The sequence below is a fragment of the Pogoniulus pusillus genome, chromosome 20, assembly GCF_015220805.1.
Source record: "Pogoniulus pusillus isolate bPogPus1 chromosome 20, bPogPus1.pri, whole genome shotgun sequence".
Classification (NCBI taxonomy): Eukaryota; Metazoa; Chordata; class Aves; order Piciformes; family Lybiidae; genus Pogoniulus; species Pogoniulus pusillus.
The window spans coordinates 16815083-16832323 of record NC_087283.1 but is presented as its reverse complement, the minus strand read 5'-3'; the positions used below and the strand labels follow the sequence as shown (position 1 = coordinate 16832323).

The window sequence follows — 17241 nt, the reverse complement described above, 5'->3', positions numbered from 1 at the left end:
ACCATTTCTCTTCTAGCAAGAGTAGATTTTGCATTTTTCCCCCTGAAAATGGTTGACACAATGAATATGAAAGCGGATTAGGTATTTGACAGAATATGTGTGCTTTCTTTTCTACTGAGGCATTTACCAGTTTATATGCATTTTTCTAGAAAGTTAAATTCTAAATACTCCATATAAATAACATGCCTGTGTGTGGTGTTTAATTCTGATCTTAGTGCACAATATCACTTTAGAGATCTTTTTTTTTTTGCTTCAAACTGTGACACTTAGAGATCAGTACCTTGAAAAATGGTGATGTGGTGTCTCCTGTGCTAGCAGGAGCTACTTGTGCTACTATGAGTGTTGGAAATAAGATTTCTAGGAACAGAGTTGGAAAGATATTCTCTTTCTACATGTATCTATAGACTGTTTTACCTTTTGCTCCTAATCTACAGACAGTACAAAATCACACCAAAATGTGAAGCAGTAAGCTTCTGTGGCAGGTTAGGGTCAGAAGTGGGACAGCAGCACAGATCCAGAAGATCTGTCATCTGCAGGGATGCAGGGGACCTTCAGAGAAGGTCTTGCTGCTGTTATTCAGTCAAATCCAGTGTACTTGGCAACCAAATGGAGTAAGCTTATAGATAGTCTGGGCTGTATTTCCAGTTGTTTTACAATGGCACAGGAATCATCCCTAGGCCTGAAAGGCAGTTCTCTCCTTGTCATAGAAGCCTTGGGTCAAGGGCATATTTTCATCCTTCTTCCTTGCATATTGTCTGCAGGACATGAGTACAGAGATTAATTGGCCTTTGTATTGCTTTAGTGGTTCCTCCAAAAGTTATGGACCAAGATTTTCGTTTAGGAAAGGTCCATGCAGGGTAGCAGCCTATGCAGCTGTGCAGCACCTGTGACTGATTCAACAAATTTGGATTATTAGTGGATTACTTCGAAGTAGCATCCACTGACTTGGAAACGTCAAGGTTTCTATGAGGCTGGCTACTGTATTTTAAAGCCGTGCTCTTGGCAGTATGTCTTCTGCTACCAACCTGATGCAGCAAGGCAGCAGCATCAGTCTGTAGAGTGCATTACCAAAACCCCCCAAAGGCAGAAATACGGTGGAAGCGGTGAAAGTTACTCACCTAGACCTTCCCAGAAAGAGGATGGCCACGGGAAAGGCCCGCTGCCGCCCACCCGCCCGCTGTCGCTCCTGGCCCGGGAGGGCGAGCAGCGGCGCGCCCCCCGCACCGGCCGCGGGGGGCGGCAGCGGGCGGGCGGCGGGAGGGGCGGGGAGGGGCGCGGGCCCCGGTCGCTCCTCCCGGGGAGCGGTGCCAGCGCGGCGCCGGCTCTTTCGGCACTTCGCCCCGCGCCGCTCAGCCCGCCCCGGCCGGCTCAGCCCTGTTGCACCAACTCCGGGGCAACTGCCCCATCCCTCGCCGGCAGCCGCGGGGAGGCGGTGACATCGCGGTGCACGGCTGCCCCGGCGTGCGGGCAGGCACCGGCGCCCCCCGCCCCCGGCTTTGTCGGCAGCGCGGGTAGGCTGCGGCGAGCAGCGGCAGTCCGTCGGTCCGTCCGTTCGTCCACGGCGGGCGCGTGGCTCCTTTGTGTACAGCAGCTGCTCCTGAATGCGGAGGCAAAGCCCGTGGCTTGGCACTGAGCTTTTAAAAAACAACAGCCCTCCCTCCTTCCCTCCCCTCCTCCCGCCGAGGCGGACGGGCACCCACCTGGGCTCCGACGCCCACTTCTCCACTCCTCCTCTACTCTCCTCCTTGTTTACCTGCACTTTTTTCACTGCCTCTTTCCCTTCCTGTCCCCCGCCGCCTCCCGGCCCTCGTCCATCCCCGCGCCTCGGGAAGGTTCTGTGCCCCGCAGCTTCGGTCCCTCGGCTGTTTGCCCGCGCCCCAGCCCCGGGGAAGGCACCTGAAGGTGGATCTATTAACCCTCCCGGCCGTCTCTCCAAGTGCACTTGGACCAAAGCACCAGCATGGATGTAAGATTTTACCCGGCTGCGGCGGGCAGCTCGCTTCCCGGAGACCCTTCCAACCTGGACTTTGCCCAGTGTTTGGGTTACTACAACTACAACAAGGTGATTATTCCCGCGTCTAGTAATTCTCCGCGCTGCTGCCCAGGTCGGTTCCCCAAGAGCTCGAGTTCGGGCTCCGTCGGGGCGGGGAGGCTCGGGGCTAGGGGATGCCCAAAAGTCCAAAGCAGCGGGGTGCGCCCGCGGGGTTCCACGGGGCCATGGGACACCCGTCCCCGGAAAGTTGGGGGCGGCGAGACTCCGGGGGGCCGGAGCCGCCGAGTCGGGCGCCCCGCGCCGCTGCCTTCTCCCGCCGGCGGCCGCGGTGGGGCTCGCTCCGGGGGTCCCGGCCCCTGGGGTCCCGCCTGCCAGGCCGCAGCTGGCTGCTGCCTCGGCCCGGCGCTGGGGCGTTTCAGCCGAGTTCGAAAGCCGGCGGACCCGCCAGTAACTTAGAGACGCGAGTGGCTGTGCCCCGCGGGCAGGGAACAAAAGGCGGCTGAGGCGAGCGCGGCTCGCCGCGGTTCGGGCCGGCACCGGCTGGACCACCCCGGGCTGGAGCCGCGGTGGCTCCCTGGCGGGTCGGGCAGAGCGTGATGGTGCTCGGGCGTCCGTGCCGGGGACGGAAGGGGAAGGGACGCTTCCCCCTACTTTGCTTTTTCGGGAGATCCCAGCTCTGTTCTGGCTAGCGCTGTTGAACCGAAGGGTTGTACCAAACCCTAGCAGTATCTGAAAGTACATAATCTGCTAGCACAGGAAGATAAACGTTTTGATTTGACTACCTTTGTCAGAGAAGTTGCAGGACCACTTCTATCTATTCACATCTTTCTGCCTTCTCTGTCTCGTGCAGTAAACGATGCAGTCAGGAGCAATGGTCATTTTCCAGTGGCTACCTGCATGTACTGAAATGTCTTTTAGTAATATGGGGATGATTTGTTTCGCAAATTACCCAAATCTGGGAAAGGCAAAGTTAAGAATGACACTGTGACTCATGTTATTTTGAAAAAGACTTAGCTGTTTGCACTGTGATGTGTCAATAGCACATTGAGCTATTAGCGCTGGGCCCTCACACATGCACATAAAGATCCCTTTCACACTGTGTTTTTCCTGGTGCTGTGTTTGCCCAACCTCTGGGGCCTTTTGTGAGGCGCTGTATGAGATGCTGGGGAAAAGAAGGGTGCTGCACAAAGTCTAAACATATTAAAACCTGTGTTTTTCTAGAGTCTTTTCCAAATGAGCAGATAAAGTTAGATGAAATACAGAGGTCATTTTGAGAGAGTGAAATAGTATGGGCTCACATACAGAGATTCAGTGGCCAAAGAAAACTTTCTCCTAGACAAATTACTGTGAAACACAGCGTACTTTTCTGTGGCTCTTTACGATAGTTTCCATCATCAGCTACTGCGATGTTCAGGTTTGTTAGTGGTGGCTGCCTCCCTTGTCGAAAGGCACAGATCTGCTTCCACTGGAGATGCAGACCAGTGTTCCACGGAGTGCGCACAGCCCCTGCCTGGCGCATGCTCTCTGTGCTGAGGCTATTAGCATGCTGCTTTGTTAGTAGTTAATATAGAAAGACACAGGAGCATGAATTAAAGATGAAATGTCAGCCTTAACTTTGAATGCTGCTAAGGACTTGGAGAGCTCTAAAATGCATACTAAATGTTCACTGTTATCTGATACTCCAGCTAATTTTGGAAACTTGCAGCACTTGTTGACAAACAGCATGCTTACTGTAAATTTCACTTATTCAAGTGACTTTGTGGTGTTATGAATGGTATGCGGTTTTTTTCAGGCTCTGGTAAAGGTTTTTTAATGTCCAAAGTCTTGAATGTCTTCTGAAAACCCAGTAGTTTATTGTGTCCATTAACTTGCTGCAAATGCACAGTTATTTGTAAGCTTTAGACTGTATTTCCCTTCATCACACAATGAAAACAGAGCATGCATTCAGAAAAAGTCAGAAGTAACTAACTTTTGACCTATTAAAAAACTCATCTCAGTTGCTGTGCTCCTGAACAACGTAATCTTGGCAAGTATCTTGTAGACCAGGCTTCCAATCTGCAGCAGAAAGTATTTTAATTAACAGAGTGCAGCTTATGATGTGTGTGGCTTATAATAGTATCTTTGTATGCACAAGGCCTGATCCGGAGCAGGCTGACAGAGGCAAAACTGTGTTGCTGTGCTGCTCTTCTTTGGCTCAGCTGGGAAAGCAGCAACATGGTGTACAGGTGTTTCAAGGACAGAAGAGGAATTTGTAAATGAGTTTCTAGAAAGGAAGATCTTGACTGCATTAATCTAATATAATTTTCTGTATTGTTTATAATCTATAATTAGAGAAGTCATTTTGTGTTTTTTAAAGAAATTTCTCTGCAAAACCAGTACATTTGTTTTGAAAATTTTCACTCTCTTCCTTGCTTTCAATCCATTCTATCTTTTTTTCTGTGTTCCTAAGGAAAATAAATGGTCACTCTGTTAGTCACTGAGATGACCACAAGGCATAGAAAAAGAGTTGAAATATTTACTCTGCTGAAGTAAATGGGAGAACTGATATTGATTTCACTAGGGACAATATTTCACCTCAAGTCTTTCTGCAACTCATTTGAGTATCCTACCCACTCATCCGTGCCTGCTTCATTGTTAGGAGCTGAATCCATATTCTCTGTGTGACAGTGACATTGCCTGTGACAACTGCCAGGAAGCAGGAAGCGTGATGGCAAGAGTAGACATACCGCATAGCTGTGTGTATGTGCAACAGCAGAATTACTTATGTGAAAATACTTCCAGCATCATGAAGACATAGTGTTGGGGTGTATGGCCTACCTGTAGAAAACTATCTTGTGTCACAGTGTCTAAAAGTACTCAACATGAAGCTTGTTGTTTTAAACACAGTGCACTTTCTGAGAGTGCTGTCTTCTACCTTCCACCAAGGACTGTAGAGTTTTCCTCTTTTGTGGGTGCAGCAGTGTGGCAGACTGCACCTTGAATCCCTTGGCAGAACTTGGGATTTCACATTGCCCTGCCAGCGAGGGACTAGGAGTGAGAGAGATGCAGCATGAGTCCTAGGCTTGTAAGCACAGTTACTTACAAGATGTTCTGGCCTGTACCTGTGGGTATCCTTCAGTTGGATTCCTTTTCCACAACTGCTTTTTAAGAGCTATGTCCTGCTTTTGAAATTGGTTGTCAATACCGGATAAGTAGACCTAGCTGTGAGGGATGTTCTCATGGTTCTTTTGATGGGGCAGCCTTTGTTTTGAGTTTGACAGACAAATGAAAACAGGCTAATGTATGTAAGTATCCCTGCCTTTGTTTGTATTACAGCATTTTCTAGAAGGTTCCAGATTGGGATTGTTTTTGTGGAGATGGCGGGCAACATGGCCAATGCGTGTAAAGGGCAAAAGAGGGAATTAAGAGAGAGAAATATGATGATTTGTCCATGGTTGCACAGTCGGTCGCTGACATAGTCAGGGCCACAACCAAGGTATTCTGAGATTCAGTCCAGTGGTTTGTGCTGAATCTTATTTAGTCTAATAGGATTACTTACATGTTTAAAGTAAAGCATGTGCTTAAGTGCTTTGCTGGATCAGGGCCATATTTGATAAGTTTTCAGTGCTGGTGTGAGAGTACATAACTTGACCCTGTGTGTGTCTGGCTGGTGGTGGTTTGGGATAATAGCGATCCACCTCTGCTTCAGGCAGTTGCACAAGTGACATCATGGTCTGCCTGTTTCTAGAAGAGTCCTGCTGTGATGTGCTACAAAAAAACTCCACCAAAGAGTAGCTATAAAAATTACAGAAAGTTGAAAGAGACCAGCTGCACTAAAACATTCTGCTTCTGTTTTGAGCCCTTTTATTGTTCTGCAGATGAAGAGTGATTTTGGACATTCAAAACACTTGAGTTATGAATGTTTCTTAAACAAACTTTTTCACTCACTGAGTAAATTACATGTCTTGTACTAAAAATATGTAGAGAACTACTATTCATCATAGCAAATGCACTTCTTTTATTAAAGGAACCATAATTCTTATAATGCAATTGGAAAAAAGGGAAAACTCCAAAAACTGAATATGTATGGCCCAGTGCTTGAGTTATCATTATGTCAAATTCCAGAATCCTTACTTCATTATTTAGCTGTCTATATTTTATAATGTTATCTCTTCTACACAGATTGTCCTTGAAGGATACAAATTCCAAACATACATACTTTAATTTAGGCACTGTCATACACTTGTGAATGTTGCTTCATGGTTTTGGTTATAATATTTTGCCTCTGACAAAGGAAGCTCAGGAGGGTTATCTTCTTCTAGAGGCAAAGCAAAGAGCAGTAGTTCAGCAGCATGCTGAACTGGCACTTAAAAGTCATTCCTATTGGTTAATGTTGTTAGGAAAAAATAGGTTTACAGTTAGGCAAATGATTGAAAATTCTTGTGAATTTAATGCAGATTTTTCTTTCATGAGAGGTAAAGGGTGCATGTGTGTTGGTAAAAAGTGCAGCTCAATGCTCATGCATCATCTGCCCTGCATATATGCTATTTTACATCTGGGCTGTGCTCTCATGTGGGTGAGGTAGGCTGTGGCGGTTGGAAGCTGATCTGTGTTGTGGTCATGTGCGTGCCTACAGTGTGACCAGGATGAGGTGGTCCTGGGTGATGAGAGAGTGCCAGAAGGCACCAAGGAGCTCCAAAGAGAATAGCTATGCAGAAGCAGTGATACTAACATGGTTCTTATCAGAGACAATTTGAATAAGGGATTGGGAACTTTCTGTTGCAGTGTCAACTCAGTAAATGTCATTTTATCTTTAGTATTTTCTATTGCTTCTCTGCCATGTGGCAGGTGTGCTGAGCTACTGCTCCTCTAGAACTCTTGCCTCTAATCTCTCAAAAATCTCAGGGCTATTCAGGCAACTACCTCTGGGAAGACAAAAATGTGCCAGAAGTATTTGGCTGTTCAGCCCTAAAAATGTTGGATATGTGATTCCCAAGCCTTGGAAGAGCACGTGCAATGATTGGGTGAGTATGGTCATAAGAATGGCTTGCATTATGCTGATTTTCAGGAGCAATGATCTTTCAGGCCTTATGACATACTTGAAGAGCTATCTGTGAGAGGAAACCCCTGTGTGCCTGAGGCAGTAACAGTGTGAAAACCTATATTGCTCACAATGGTCTTAGATAGTTGTGATAATTGAATTGTGCAGTATACAGCTTTTCTGTTGCTTGAATAATGCAGCTCCCATACTGTATGTACCACTTGTTATCAAGACATAAGATGCTGGCTGTAGGCAAAGTATTCTCAGTAGAAGTAAATTGTTAAAAAATGGTTTTTTTAAGGTGTTTTCATTACAATGGATTACAACTCTATTAGTAAGGTACTTGTAATAATGTACAGTAACATATGAAGAGTTTGACTTTAATGCTTAGGAGTGCTTATGGTATGTGTGGAAATGACTAGTATGTTTTAAAATAATGGTCATTTAAGGCATCACAACTCTTATGTGTGCAAGCTTTGGCCATGGATACTGATTCCCATGTCTAGCTGTAGAGTGAGGAATTACCATAGCATTACAATAGAATGTGTTGGGAGCAACCTTTAAAGGTCATTTGGTTCAATACCCGCTGCAGGGACATCCCCAACTAGATCTGATTGTTCAGAGCCCCATCAAACCTCACCTTGAATATCTTCAAGGATGAGCCCCTCCACCACTTCCCTGGGCAGTGGTTCCAGAAATACTGACTAAATCCGCAGGGATGCCATTTGTGTTTTATTCCCATAACATCACCTGCATCAGACGTTGTACTTGGTACAGAAGTACCAACTCCAGCCTAACTATAATGAATTGTTGCGAATTTTGAGTACAAACTAAAATAGAGCACAGGAAATAATGCATTCTTTGTCAATACTTGAGATGAGGGTAGCTTGCGTTGACTGTAGGTTGTGTGACTCATTTGTTGCAGTTTTGTGCAGCACTTGGCAAAGCGAGGCCAATCAAAATGTGACCTTTAGGTTATGCTGCAGGCTTTTTAGTAAATTTACAGTTAATACATGCCTATATATTTGTTGTGTTCTGACACTCCCTGAAAACCTAACTGGTGCTATTGAATGATGATAATCAAGTTTAAGAGGAGAAAAATTTGTACAGCACTAATCCTGCCTTTATATCTGTAATCACGTATCTACTGCTGTAAAATTGGGTAGTTACACAGACTTAATGGCAGGGATGAATTCTCAAATGCTTCAAACTCCTATCTGATAGCTGTCCTCTGTGCTGTTACCTGTCTGTGTGATGTATTTATAGAGTGCCTGTCACCACAGTATCTTTGCGATGATTGCTACCAAAATTGAGAACTCTGAGGTGAAAATCTAATCAGGACTTTAGATAACAATGTCACACAAGAGCCTCCTGTTCTTTGCCACTATGCTCTGTTCAAATGAAGACTTTGATGAGATCATGCTTGCTGCTGAGCTATTAATTATTTATTTTTGCAACAAGATTTCTATTTCATATCTTTTCAACTGGATGTTAGCACCTGTCAGACCAATTCAAATTCTGTTTTGAATGTATTCTCTCTGTGTACCTCAAACCATGTATGGAAAAATACAGGCATTACAAAGATGCTGAACTAGCAAAGCCAAAAGGGGAGTATGTTATACAGCTGCTTCTGCCACAGGTGCCTTGGACTTCATACACTTCATGGTACTGGGCATGTGGGCTGAAAATACTGTTTTCATCACATTTAAAATAACTGAGTTTATGAAAGATGAGGAAAAGGAGAGGTTTAGATTGAATATTAGGAAAAACTTCACCAAAAGCATTCTCAAACACTGAAATAGGCTTCCCAGGGAAGTAGTTGAATCCCCATCCCTGGAAGTCTTTAAAAGATGCAGAGATGTAGTGCTAAAGGACATGGGTTTGTGCCAGGCTTTGTTAGTTAGATAATGGTTGGACTCAATGATGTTAGAGGTCTTTTCCAACCAAAGTGAGTCTATGCTGGAGTTAAGGTTGACCAGTATTGCAGACTCAGTTATACTGGGAAAGGTGCACTACTAAAACTCAGCAATATTAGCTGATTATTGAAAATGAAAAATGTTTTAAGCAAACAGTACATCTGGTTTTGAGTTCATTTGTACAGATCATGTGCCAGCAGCTCTTGGCATTAGTGTTCTCTGTTTACTCCTGCATGGCCACTTTGCCTAGAAGTCCATGTTATATTGAAAAGCTTTCTTTAAGTGCCAGAAGGGGAAAGAAATGCAGACTGTTCTCAAAAACTGGAAGCTGAAATTACCCCTTAAATCTTGATTAAAAAAAAACAAACCAAAAACAATTAATGATTAGAAATTTATCTTTTTTCTTCTTTTCTGTCCTTGGCAGTTATGGCTGAGCTTTGTTAAAAACTGATTGAATGTGGTCATCTTCCAATTAATATGGGCATTAGAGCAGGTCTTCACTTGTCATTTCATGGGTGAAACTGTTACCAAGTCAGTGGTTTATCTCTGCTGCTGTATCTGCTACTGGGTGAGGTGAAAACTGCAGAGGCAATAGTTGGGGTATCTCCTCACTTTTCTCATCTGCTTTACAATGTATGTAGTTGGTTGTGTGAAATCATTATCTTGAAGCAGAGTAATGCTTGAACAGACATATGTTTGGATTTTCTTTCCTCTGTTTAATATTCTGAAAACTTCTGATTGGGCAACCTGACAAAAGGTTGCAAATATGTAAGATTTGTGAAAGATGAAGTCTGTATGCAAATGTTTTGGTCACCTGAAGTCCTGAAGTGAGTGGTCTTCCTCCCCTTGGGTTTTCTACCAGAGGTCCGTCAAGAGGAAAAATGTTGTGTTTAGCACTCAAAGCAGGTGAAGGTCACATTGCCATTATGTAAACAGTTTGTGAGAAATTAGGTAGGGATCTAAAACTGAAATAATTTTAGATGTACAAATTAATAAATCATCATTTTAGGGTTTTGAAGTGGGCTTTTGGTTTGATTTTGGGTTGGCTTGGTTTCGTGGGGTTGGTTTGTTTGAGTTTTCATTTGTTTGGTTGTTTTTGTTCTCTTTTTGAAAGGAATCTGTGCTTGGAAACAGCCTGAGTTTTATGACTCATCTTTTCTATCCCGACTGGACCACTCCTAGATTTAAAGTCACTGAATTAAATAAAGGTTTGTGGTTTCAGGACATATTTAAACAACTCAGTATTGATTAACTGTCTAATTTTGATATGAAAAGCTGTGTTAAAACCATGCAAAAATCAATTGCTGTGTAGTGAGGTAGCTTATTTTCAGAGCACATCATACTTACCTGTTGTTCTTTTTAGGCTTCTGTCTTCATAATCATGGCTTATTCAAACAGTTGCATTTTAAATGGCTGAGGAAATAGTATTCCAAAATTACTTCATTGTTAAGAAGTGCTTTGTTAAAATGTACTTCTGTCAGTAAACTTTTACTGATAGAGGATTAACAGGCCTGTATTTTTAAAGCAGTTTGCTTTTTAGATAAATAAGGATTAGATTAGACATGGGAAGAGAGTCATTTGTTTTAGTACATTAATGCTGTTACTTCTGTGGGTTCTTGGTAAGCATGTGGAGGAAGTGATGATGATAATAGGTGGTCTTGCAAATATGGGGATATCATGTTAATGATTTGTTCTAGTGAAAAAACTGATAGCTGTGGTTTCCTACCACAACCCAACAGGATTATTTTTTTCTGCTGTTGCTTTTCTTGATATAGTTTGAAATACTGATTGTGTGTATATATATATGTTTTAAAAAAAAGTCTACTCCATGCCTATGTCAAAACAAACACAGTTTTAGGATATGTTTTCTGCTCATTTTCACATCAGAACTCTAAGTAATAACTTGACTCATTTCAGGAGTGTACACTGAACATAGAACAAATGTAAGTGCAATACAAATATTTATACCTACATGACTTTCCATTTTTGGTTTTCTGAGGGCATCAATAACTGTTTGAAATGATGGAATAAAATAATTTGTATCAATATATTTTGTCTTGCTAAGTAATTTACAATTGCAAGACATGACTTAATAAAGGAACTTAATAGGTGCTTCTACTGTCCTTTGCTTCTGACATTTTTAAAACCAACTTAAAGTTACCAGTGTGCTCCTGTGGTGGTGCAGCTGAGACCCAAGGAGTACATGTGGAGCTGTAAATCAGATGTGATGTCATACAAGGCAGGCCAGTTTCCTGAACAGTGGCTTGCATCATTGCTTCCACGATAGAGATCTACCTGTTACGACAGCAGAAGTGCTGGTCAAGAAAGACACCTTTGTTTTGTTCTCATATCTTCATCTGAGCCTTTTTAAACACTTTGTGCTGGCAGATTGGATGATGTTTGTAAGGTGCATAGGGTATTGTATGGCTTGCTGAAAGTAAGTACTTGTTTCAAAAGTTTGACAACCCATACACACATGTGTTCTGATGGTTGTCTTACCTTGGTCTTTTTAAAGTAGTGTTTTAATTGGAGGTGTGCATTGGTGGCTTCAGTGAAGCGTTTCAGTATCCTGGGCTCTCCCAATTGTTGTGCCTTATGGGGATGATGACTTATTTCTGAGGTTTTGCCTTTGCAGTATCAACTTCATAGGTGCCTTTTCTGCCAGAGGACCCTTAGAGCATGCTTTGCATCAGCACATTCCTTGGGTAGCTTTCTTATGTCCCCTTTGCTGCTGCCTGCCTTGACTTGGGTTTGTTGACTGATGGCACATAGCAAAATCTGAAGTTCTTGGTGCCACCCACAATTGGGACTGACTTTCAGTTGATGTGCAGCTCAGACTTAACAAGGTGAAAGTCAGGCAGTGTAATCTAGGGCTAAGTAAAGCTCAAGAGAGATGAATCCAAGATGATACAAAAGGAAAACGTAGTTCTGTTCATTAAGTACCCCCTCAAATAGGTAAACCAACAGCACTTCAGTATTTTGCAGTTTGTGATGTGTCCAGTGTACATCTTAGGGATCAGTCTTGCTCTTTAAGCTGCAATTCTCAAGCCCCAGCTTTAATACTGTGTTGAAAACTTTTATGTTCCTCTTGCCTAAGTATGCAACTGTAGCTTGCCCAGTTTAGGTTGCAAGCTGTTCTAAATTTAGCCAGCAAACAACCCGTGTCTTCTGTGGTAGAAAGTGTTTGAGTAAGGATGGTCAAGATTGGCTTTGACTTCTATCAGCACAAATACATTGCTGGTGGTAGCATATTGTAGGAGTATGCTGCCTATCTGCCTGTATTCTTGTCTCTAGTAAATAGCAGTTTTACAAGGAAGGTCTCTGAATTTGCCCTTCTGTTAATAGACTGGCTGAGAGGTTTACATACCAGAAAAGAATTCTGATTCTTCCCTTGATAATGTATTAAAGGGTTGAGGTGGTTTTGAGCTTCATGTTGTTTTTTCTGCACAGAAAATTGGTGGCTGTTGTTTGTAATACATGTAACGAGTAAAAATGGAATAAAAAACGTGACTCCTGTAGAGTCACACTTTTTTAAAACACAGACAGCATGTTTTGAGCTGCATTAGTTGTAACAGTCTTCCACAGCTTGCAAAATGTGGACAGAGGTTATTTGCTGCTGTACGGGATACATACATCAGGGTATATACATCTGTTTTGAAGATACAGGGGCATGATAAGTCATTGCTTGTAACTTAGGGTTTGTTAATTAACTCAATTCCACTAAGCACTCTCTGCATCATATTCCTTGGTTTTGTGTGTGTATGTAGAATTAATGCTAAGCACAAGTTTTTGAAGTTATTCCATCATGAGGCAGAAGTAACAGGCATGATAAAGAGCTTGATTCATATTATGACTAAATGCAGGTGATTGTTAGGTTGTTATGCCTCGTTCTCAGTGTTTCTGTGACTCAGAAATGGTAATAAACTCCATTAAAATACCATGACATAAAGGGAGCGAGTATTTAAAATTCGTAGCAAATCCTAAGAGTATAATAGTTATCCATATAAGTTTAGACTATACAAAGTATTTGTAGATCATCTGAGTTTCATTTACCCTCTACATGCCGGAATACTGATACCTAACAAACACATTGCTCCCCAGATGTAATGTTTTTCTTTTAAAATAAATGTGAAAGTAAACAGCAAGGAACAATTTCCATGGAAGAAAATCAATTCTGGTCCTTCAGAAACATGAACTGAGATTGATACTTCGCAGCTAGTGAGTACAAGCAACGAATGCACTCTGAGTCTGGCACAGAATTTTGACAGTGAGAAATCTTTCATCCCCTACTTGTTTTAAACTACTTCGCCTCCCCCCCATTTCTTCCTATTTTGTTGAGCCTTACTGTTTTACTTTGTCTTCCACACAGCTGTCGTAGGAAGCTGTCATTGCATTCTCTGCTGCCAAAGGAAATGGCCATTTGTTGATTCAGAGAAAAACACATAGAAATGGCTGTAAAACACCTTAATGAGAAAGAGGGAATGGTAGTCAGGGAATGCTGCTAAATATTCACAATTTGAGGATCAAATATTTTCAGTCTGTCTGAGTTCCTAAGCTTGCTGCAGTTTCTTGGTGGTGCTTATTTTCACTTATGGGTTGTTTTGGTTGGGTTTGTTTTGGTTGGGTTTGTTTTTTTTTCAAAGGGAAGAGGGGAAGAAGAAGTGTAAGATACTTATTATTCCCATTTAAATGTCTCCTACACATTTTGGAGGACAGATGTTTGCTTCTCATTTGATCAAAAGATTGAGGCAGGTTTGTCATTGCTTCTCCATTTGCTTGGCTTTTGGCACCCTAGGAGATCCACCGCCTTTTTGTGAAACTCTGTTTGTCATGGATCTTTGAATGTACAAATGAGAAATAACAAGGTTTTAGGTGATGAATCTTGGTCTTTATGCTGGAGCAAATCCAGTTGCTATATTGATCCCAACTAGTGAAGCTTTCTGTGTGAAGGTGATACATGTTTATCTTAAAAAAAACCCTAAACCGAAAAACTAACAATCAATGAAAGGAATGGAACTTCATGTGAGAGCTCATTTAATACATGCTCAACACTTTCTTTCTCATCCTTACTTTCTAAAATCTTCTATGGATTCAAAAGAAATGGGTGTAATCTTGCTCTTGCACATAGGAATACACCCGCTTTGAAGAAGAGAGGTGTTTCTGCTTTTGAGTTGGGCTTCATAAACTTGCTGGAAAAAACTGAATGCAGAGGATGTATTTTCAAGCAGTACTTTCTTGAGCATTGAACCGTTCATTTCCTAAAAGGATAAAGCCATTTCTTTGTACCTGCTGACAAAACAAAGGAATTGATGCTGATAATACGTTACATAGGGACAGGCGTAATGTTGGTAACCGTTAATCTGGCTGCTGAAAGGCCTCATCTCTATCTGGCCTCTCAGCCTTACAAGAAGCAATACATCTACCTCACTGGGAACCACAAAAATGGTTTCGAATTAGTTTTGTCTGCACTTTTACTAAGTATATGAATCATTATTATGTTTTCTCTAGCTTAGATGCCAAATTAAAATGAAGCAAGATGCTACATTCAGCTGCCTCAAGTTGGGGGATGGTCTAGATAATCTTTGTCTTGTGTGAAAAAAATGAGACACAAAATTGCAGACCTGGCAGCAAAGATTTTTTTTTTTTTATTGATTTGTTTAAATACATTTGGAGATTTGATTTTTTTGTGTAAAGAAAAGAAGACATAAGAGACCTGAAGTATACACATCAACAGCAATACTGGAAAGAGCAGAGTGAGAGAACAGCCAGACACTGGCTGTGAGATTAAACTTGGAATGAGTATATGAGCATCATGTAGTATGGCTGACTGAAACAAGGACCACTTACAATCTTGTTTGACATGGTTCTTTCAGACTTCATATTTACATCCCTCTACATGATCCCAAGTGAGCCTCTGATTTGGGCAAGGCAGACATAGATGTGATGGTTACTGACTCAGCAACAATTCTGGAGTTGTGCATAGCAGCTAGTAAAGAAAATTAATCTCTGAGGCCTAATTTTATAATAGAAAACTAATATAAGAGAGAGTGATTGATGGTGGAGAGTAATGTAGTATCTGTGAATATAGTGAGATTACTCAGTTCTTCATGAATTGCATGGTCTTCCTGGGCGGTGATGGGAGCAGAAGAGCCTTTAAGTGTCTGAAAGAAGTGATGGAAAAATCCATGTCTAGAAGTTCGACAATCTGCAGAAGCATGCTATCAGTTTATTAGATGACTTGTCCTGATGTGTGCTTTGAGAGTGCATGTCAGGTAATCATCTGTTTCCTTACTTCTGTGCTTCACTAGTTGCTTCTGTTCCAAGTTTCTAAAAATACTCTGGTCTCACAGATCTGAATGAGAACTTAATTTTCAAAAAGCTTTTGAACAGTGGAACTACGCAGCTCTGCAGACTGTTGTGTGAAAAACTTGCAAAGATTTGCAGTCCATCTTAGTATCCATTAGTGTTCTTGAGCAATGCAAGTCTGTTTTTCTTCTCTAGAGGTCAAAATAATTGAAAAAGATGCTAGTGGATGTCTTTATTTCTCCTTTAATCCACGAAGACAGAGTGTGTAGTCTTGTTTGTGTAAGAAATTCCATCTGCCAGCACCATTGTAAATATTCCAGCCTAGGAAGGAGCAGCTACTACAACTGTGTGGTTCTTTGTATAGATATTCCTCCACCCCATGTCTGGATGCTTAACTACTCCTAGCCTGATGGGATTCATTTGCATGGCAAAGGGAAATCTGATTCCCTGATATGGCTGATACTTTATGCCATTGCAGAACGCAGCCTCTTTATTTTTAAACCTAAGCAAGATTGTTGGCAGTACCAGTTGGCTTTATATCTATGATAAAAGTGGAATTACAGTAAAGTAAATTAAGGATTAGAGTTAATTTATGGATTACTTGTTAATATCAAAGGTACATAGGTAAGCATAATTCTATTCTTTCAGTCTTTCCTTGAAAAGTCCAATTTATAATCCTATTTAGGTAGCAAATTGATACATTTTATACAACTCCTTAGATCATTTTGTAGGCTATTTGTACTTGCAGTTGTAGTGATGAAATCCAGATTTTTAGCTAGATAAGGATATTCCTATCTTAACTTCACTAAATCAATAAAATAATCAAAAAGGAATTTGGTTCTAAAAGAGCACTTGTATCAGTTTTCTATAAGCAAATTAGAAGTTTGGAGAATGCTGCATTTCCAAGAAATAAGCCTTGTGCTTTATCCTGTGATGTTAATTTCTGTTTTCATCCAACTTACAAAAAAAGCCCAACATAGTTTCTTACCTACTCATGTAGGAAAATTCATACAGTCCTCTATGATGATGATCTCTAACTGCTGTTAAGATTTCTTTCTTTTGTCTGTGTTTCCTTTTCTTGAGTTGTTATGTGACAGAAAAATTGAGGAGACTACCTTGTTTACTTTGTAAGCAAAGATGGTCTAGTGACTTCCTTTGTTTGGAGTATATAAAATTTGAAGCTTATCCAATTAATTGCCTTTCAAAAGTTGCACTTCAGTGTAAAACTGAGCAGACGTTGTTGCCAATAAATAGGGTCTTGAGAATTCTTCGGCTGGGGTGGGATCAATTTCTTTATTGTTTACAGAAGTGCTGGCTCAAGCATGTGCTGTTAAGTTGTAGACAGTTTTGACAGCCTCTTGTTTGTAGCACTGAATGGGCAGATGTTTTGGGAGGAGACCTGGTTTCAATTCTTAAGATCAGGAAATCTAGATTATATTCAGAAGTCCAGAAAAAAAGATGTATAAATTTGAAGATGTGGATGGCTCTTTATGGACAGCAGAAGCCTCATTTTTAGAGGTCTGATTATTTGTATTTGAGTCTGGTTTCCTGAAAGTTGCCGAACTGTGAATATATCCTGGTTGGTCATAAGGCAGTTCAAGTACAAAAATCTCCCTGTCGAGTTTTATTGCTGTTGTTTCTTAATATGTCCTGGGACAGGTACATATTTTTGTGCAGTTCAAGAGTGATTAAAAACTCCTATGCCTTTTTTTTGTTGTTATTGTTAGAAAGGATTACTGCTTTGTCTTTCTTTGATGTGTGGGTTCGTTTGGTGTTGGAATTAAACTTTGAAACAGGTGACTCTAGCAGATGTTGGTATTTTCCTCAAATTCTCAGTTATCCACAATGATGATTCTTCTTACTTTAGCTATTTAGTGATAGAGGTAGAATTCGATTTGTTTATACATTAAATTGGGAATTTGGTATTTTATCTGGAAGAAAATTGAAAAATAAAGAGTGGGGTTTTTGTCTTGCGAAGCGGGCTTTAAAAGAAGGGCATCGCAGAG

General features: G+C 41.6%; 1 protein-coding gene across 1 annotated transcript in view; it reads left to right on the top strand.

Annotated features, from left to right (window-relative positions):
- The first annotated feature begins 1354 nt into the window (after nt 1–1354).
- Nucleotides 1355–17241, top strand: part of TOX3 (TOX high mobility group box family member 3) — a 73261-nt gene continuing 57374 nt past the window's right edge. Inside the window, 1 exon segment of the mRNA XM_064160370.1 lies at nt 1355–2062. Within this exon segment, the coding sequence (XP_064016440.1) occupies nt 1961–2062 (102 nt within the window). The 5' untranslated portion in view covers nt 1355–1960.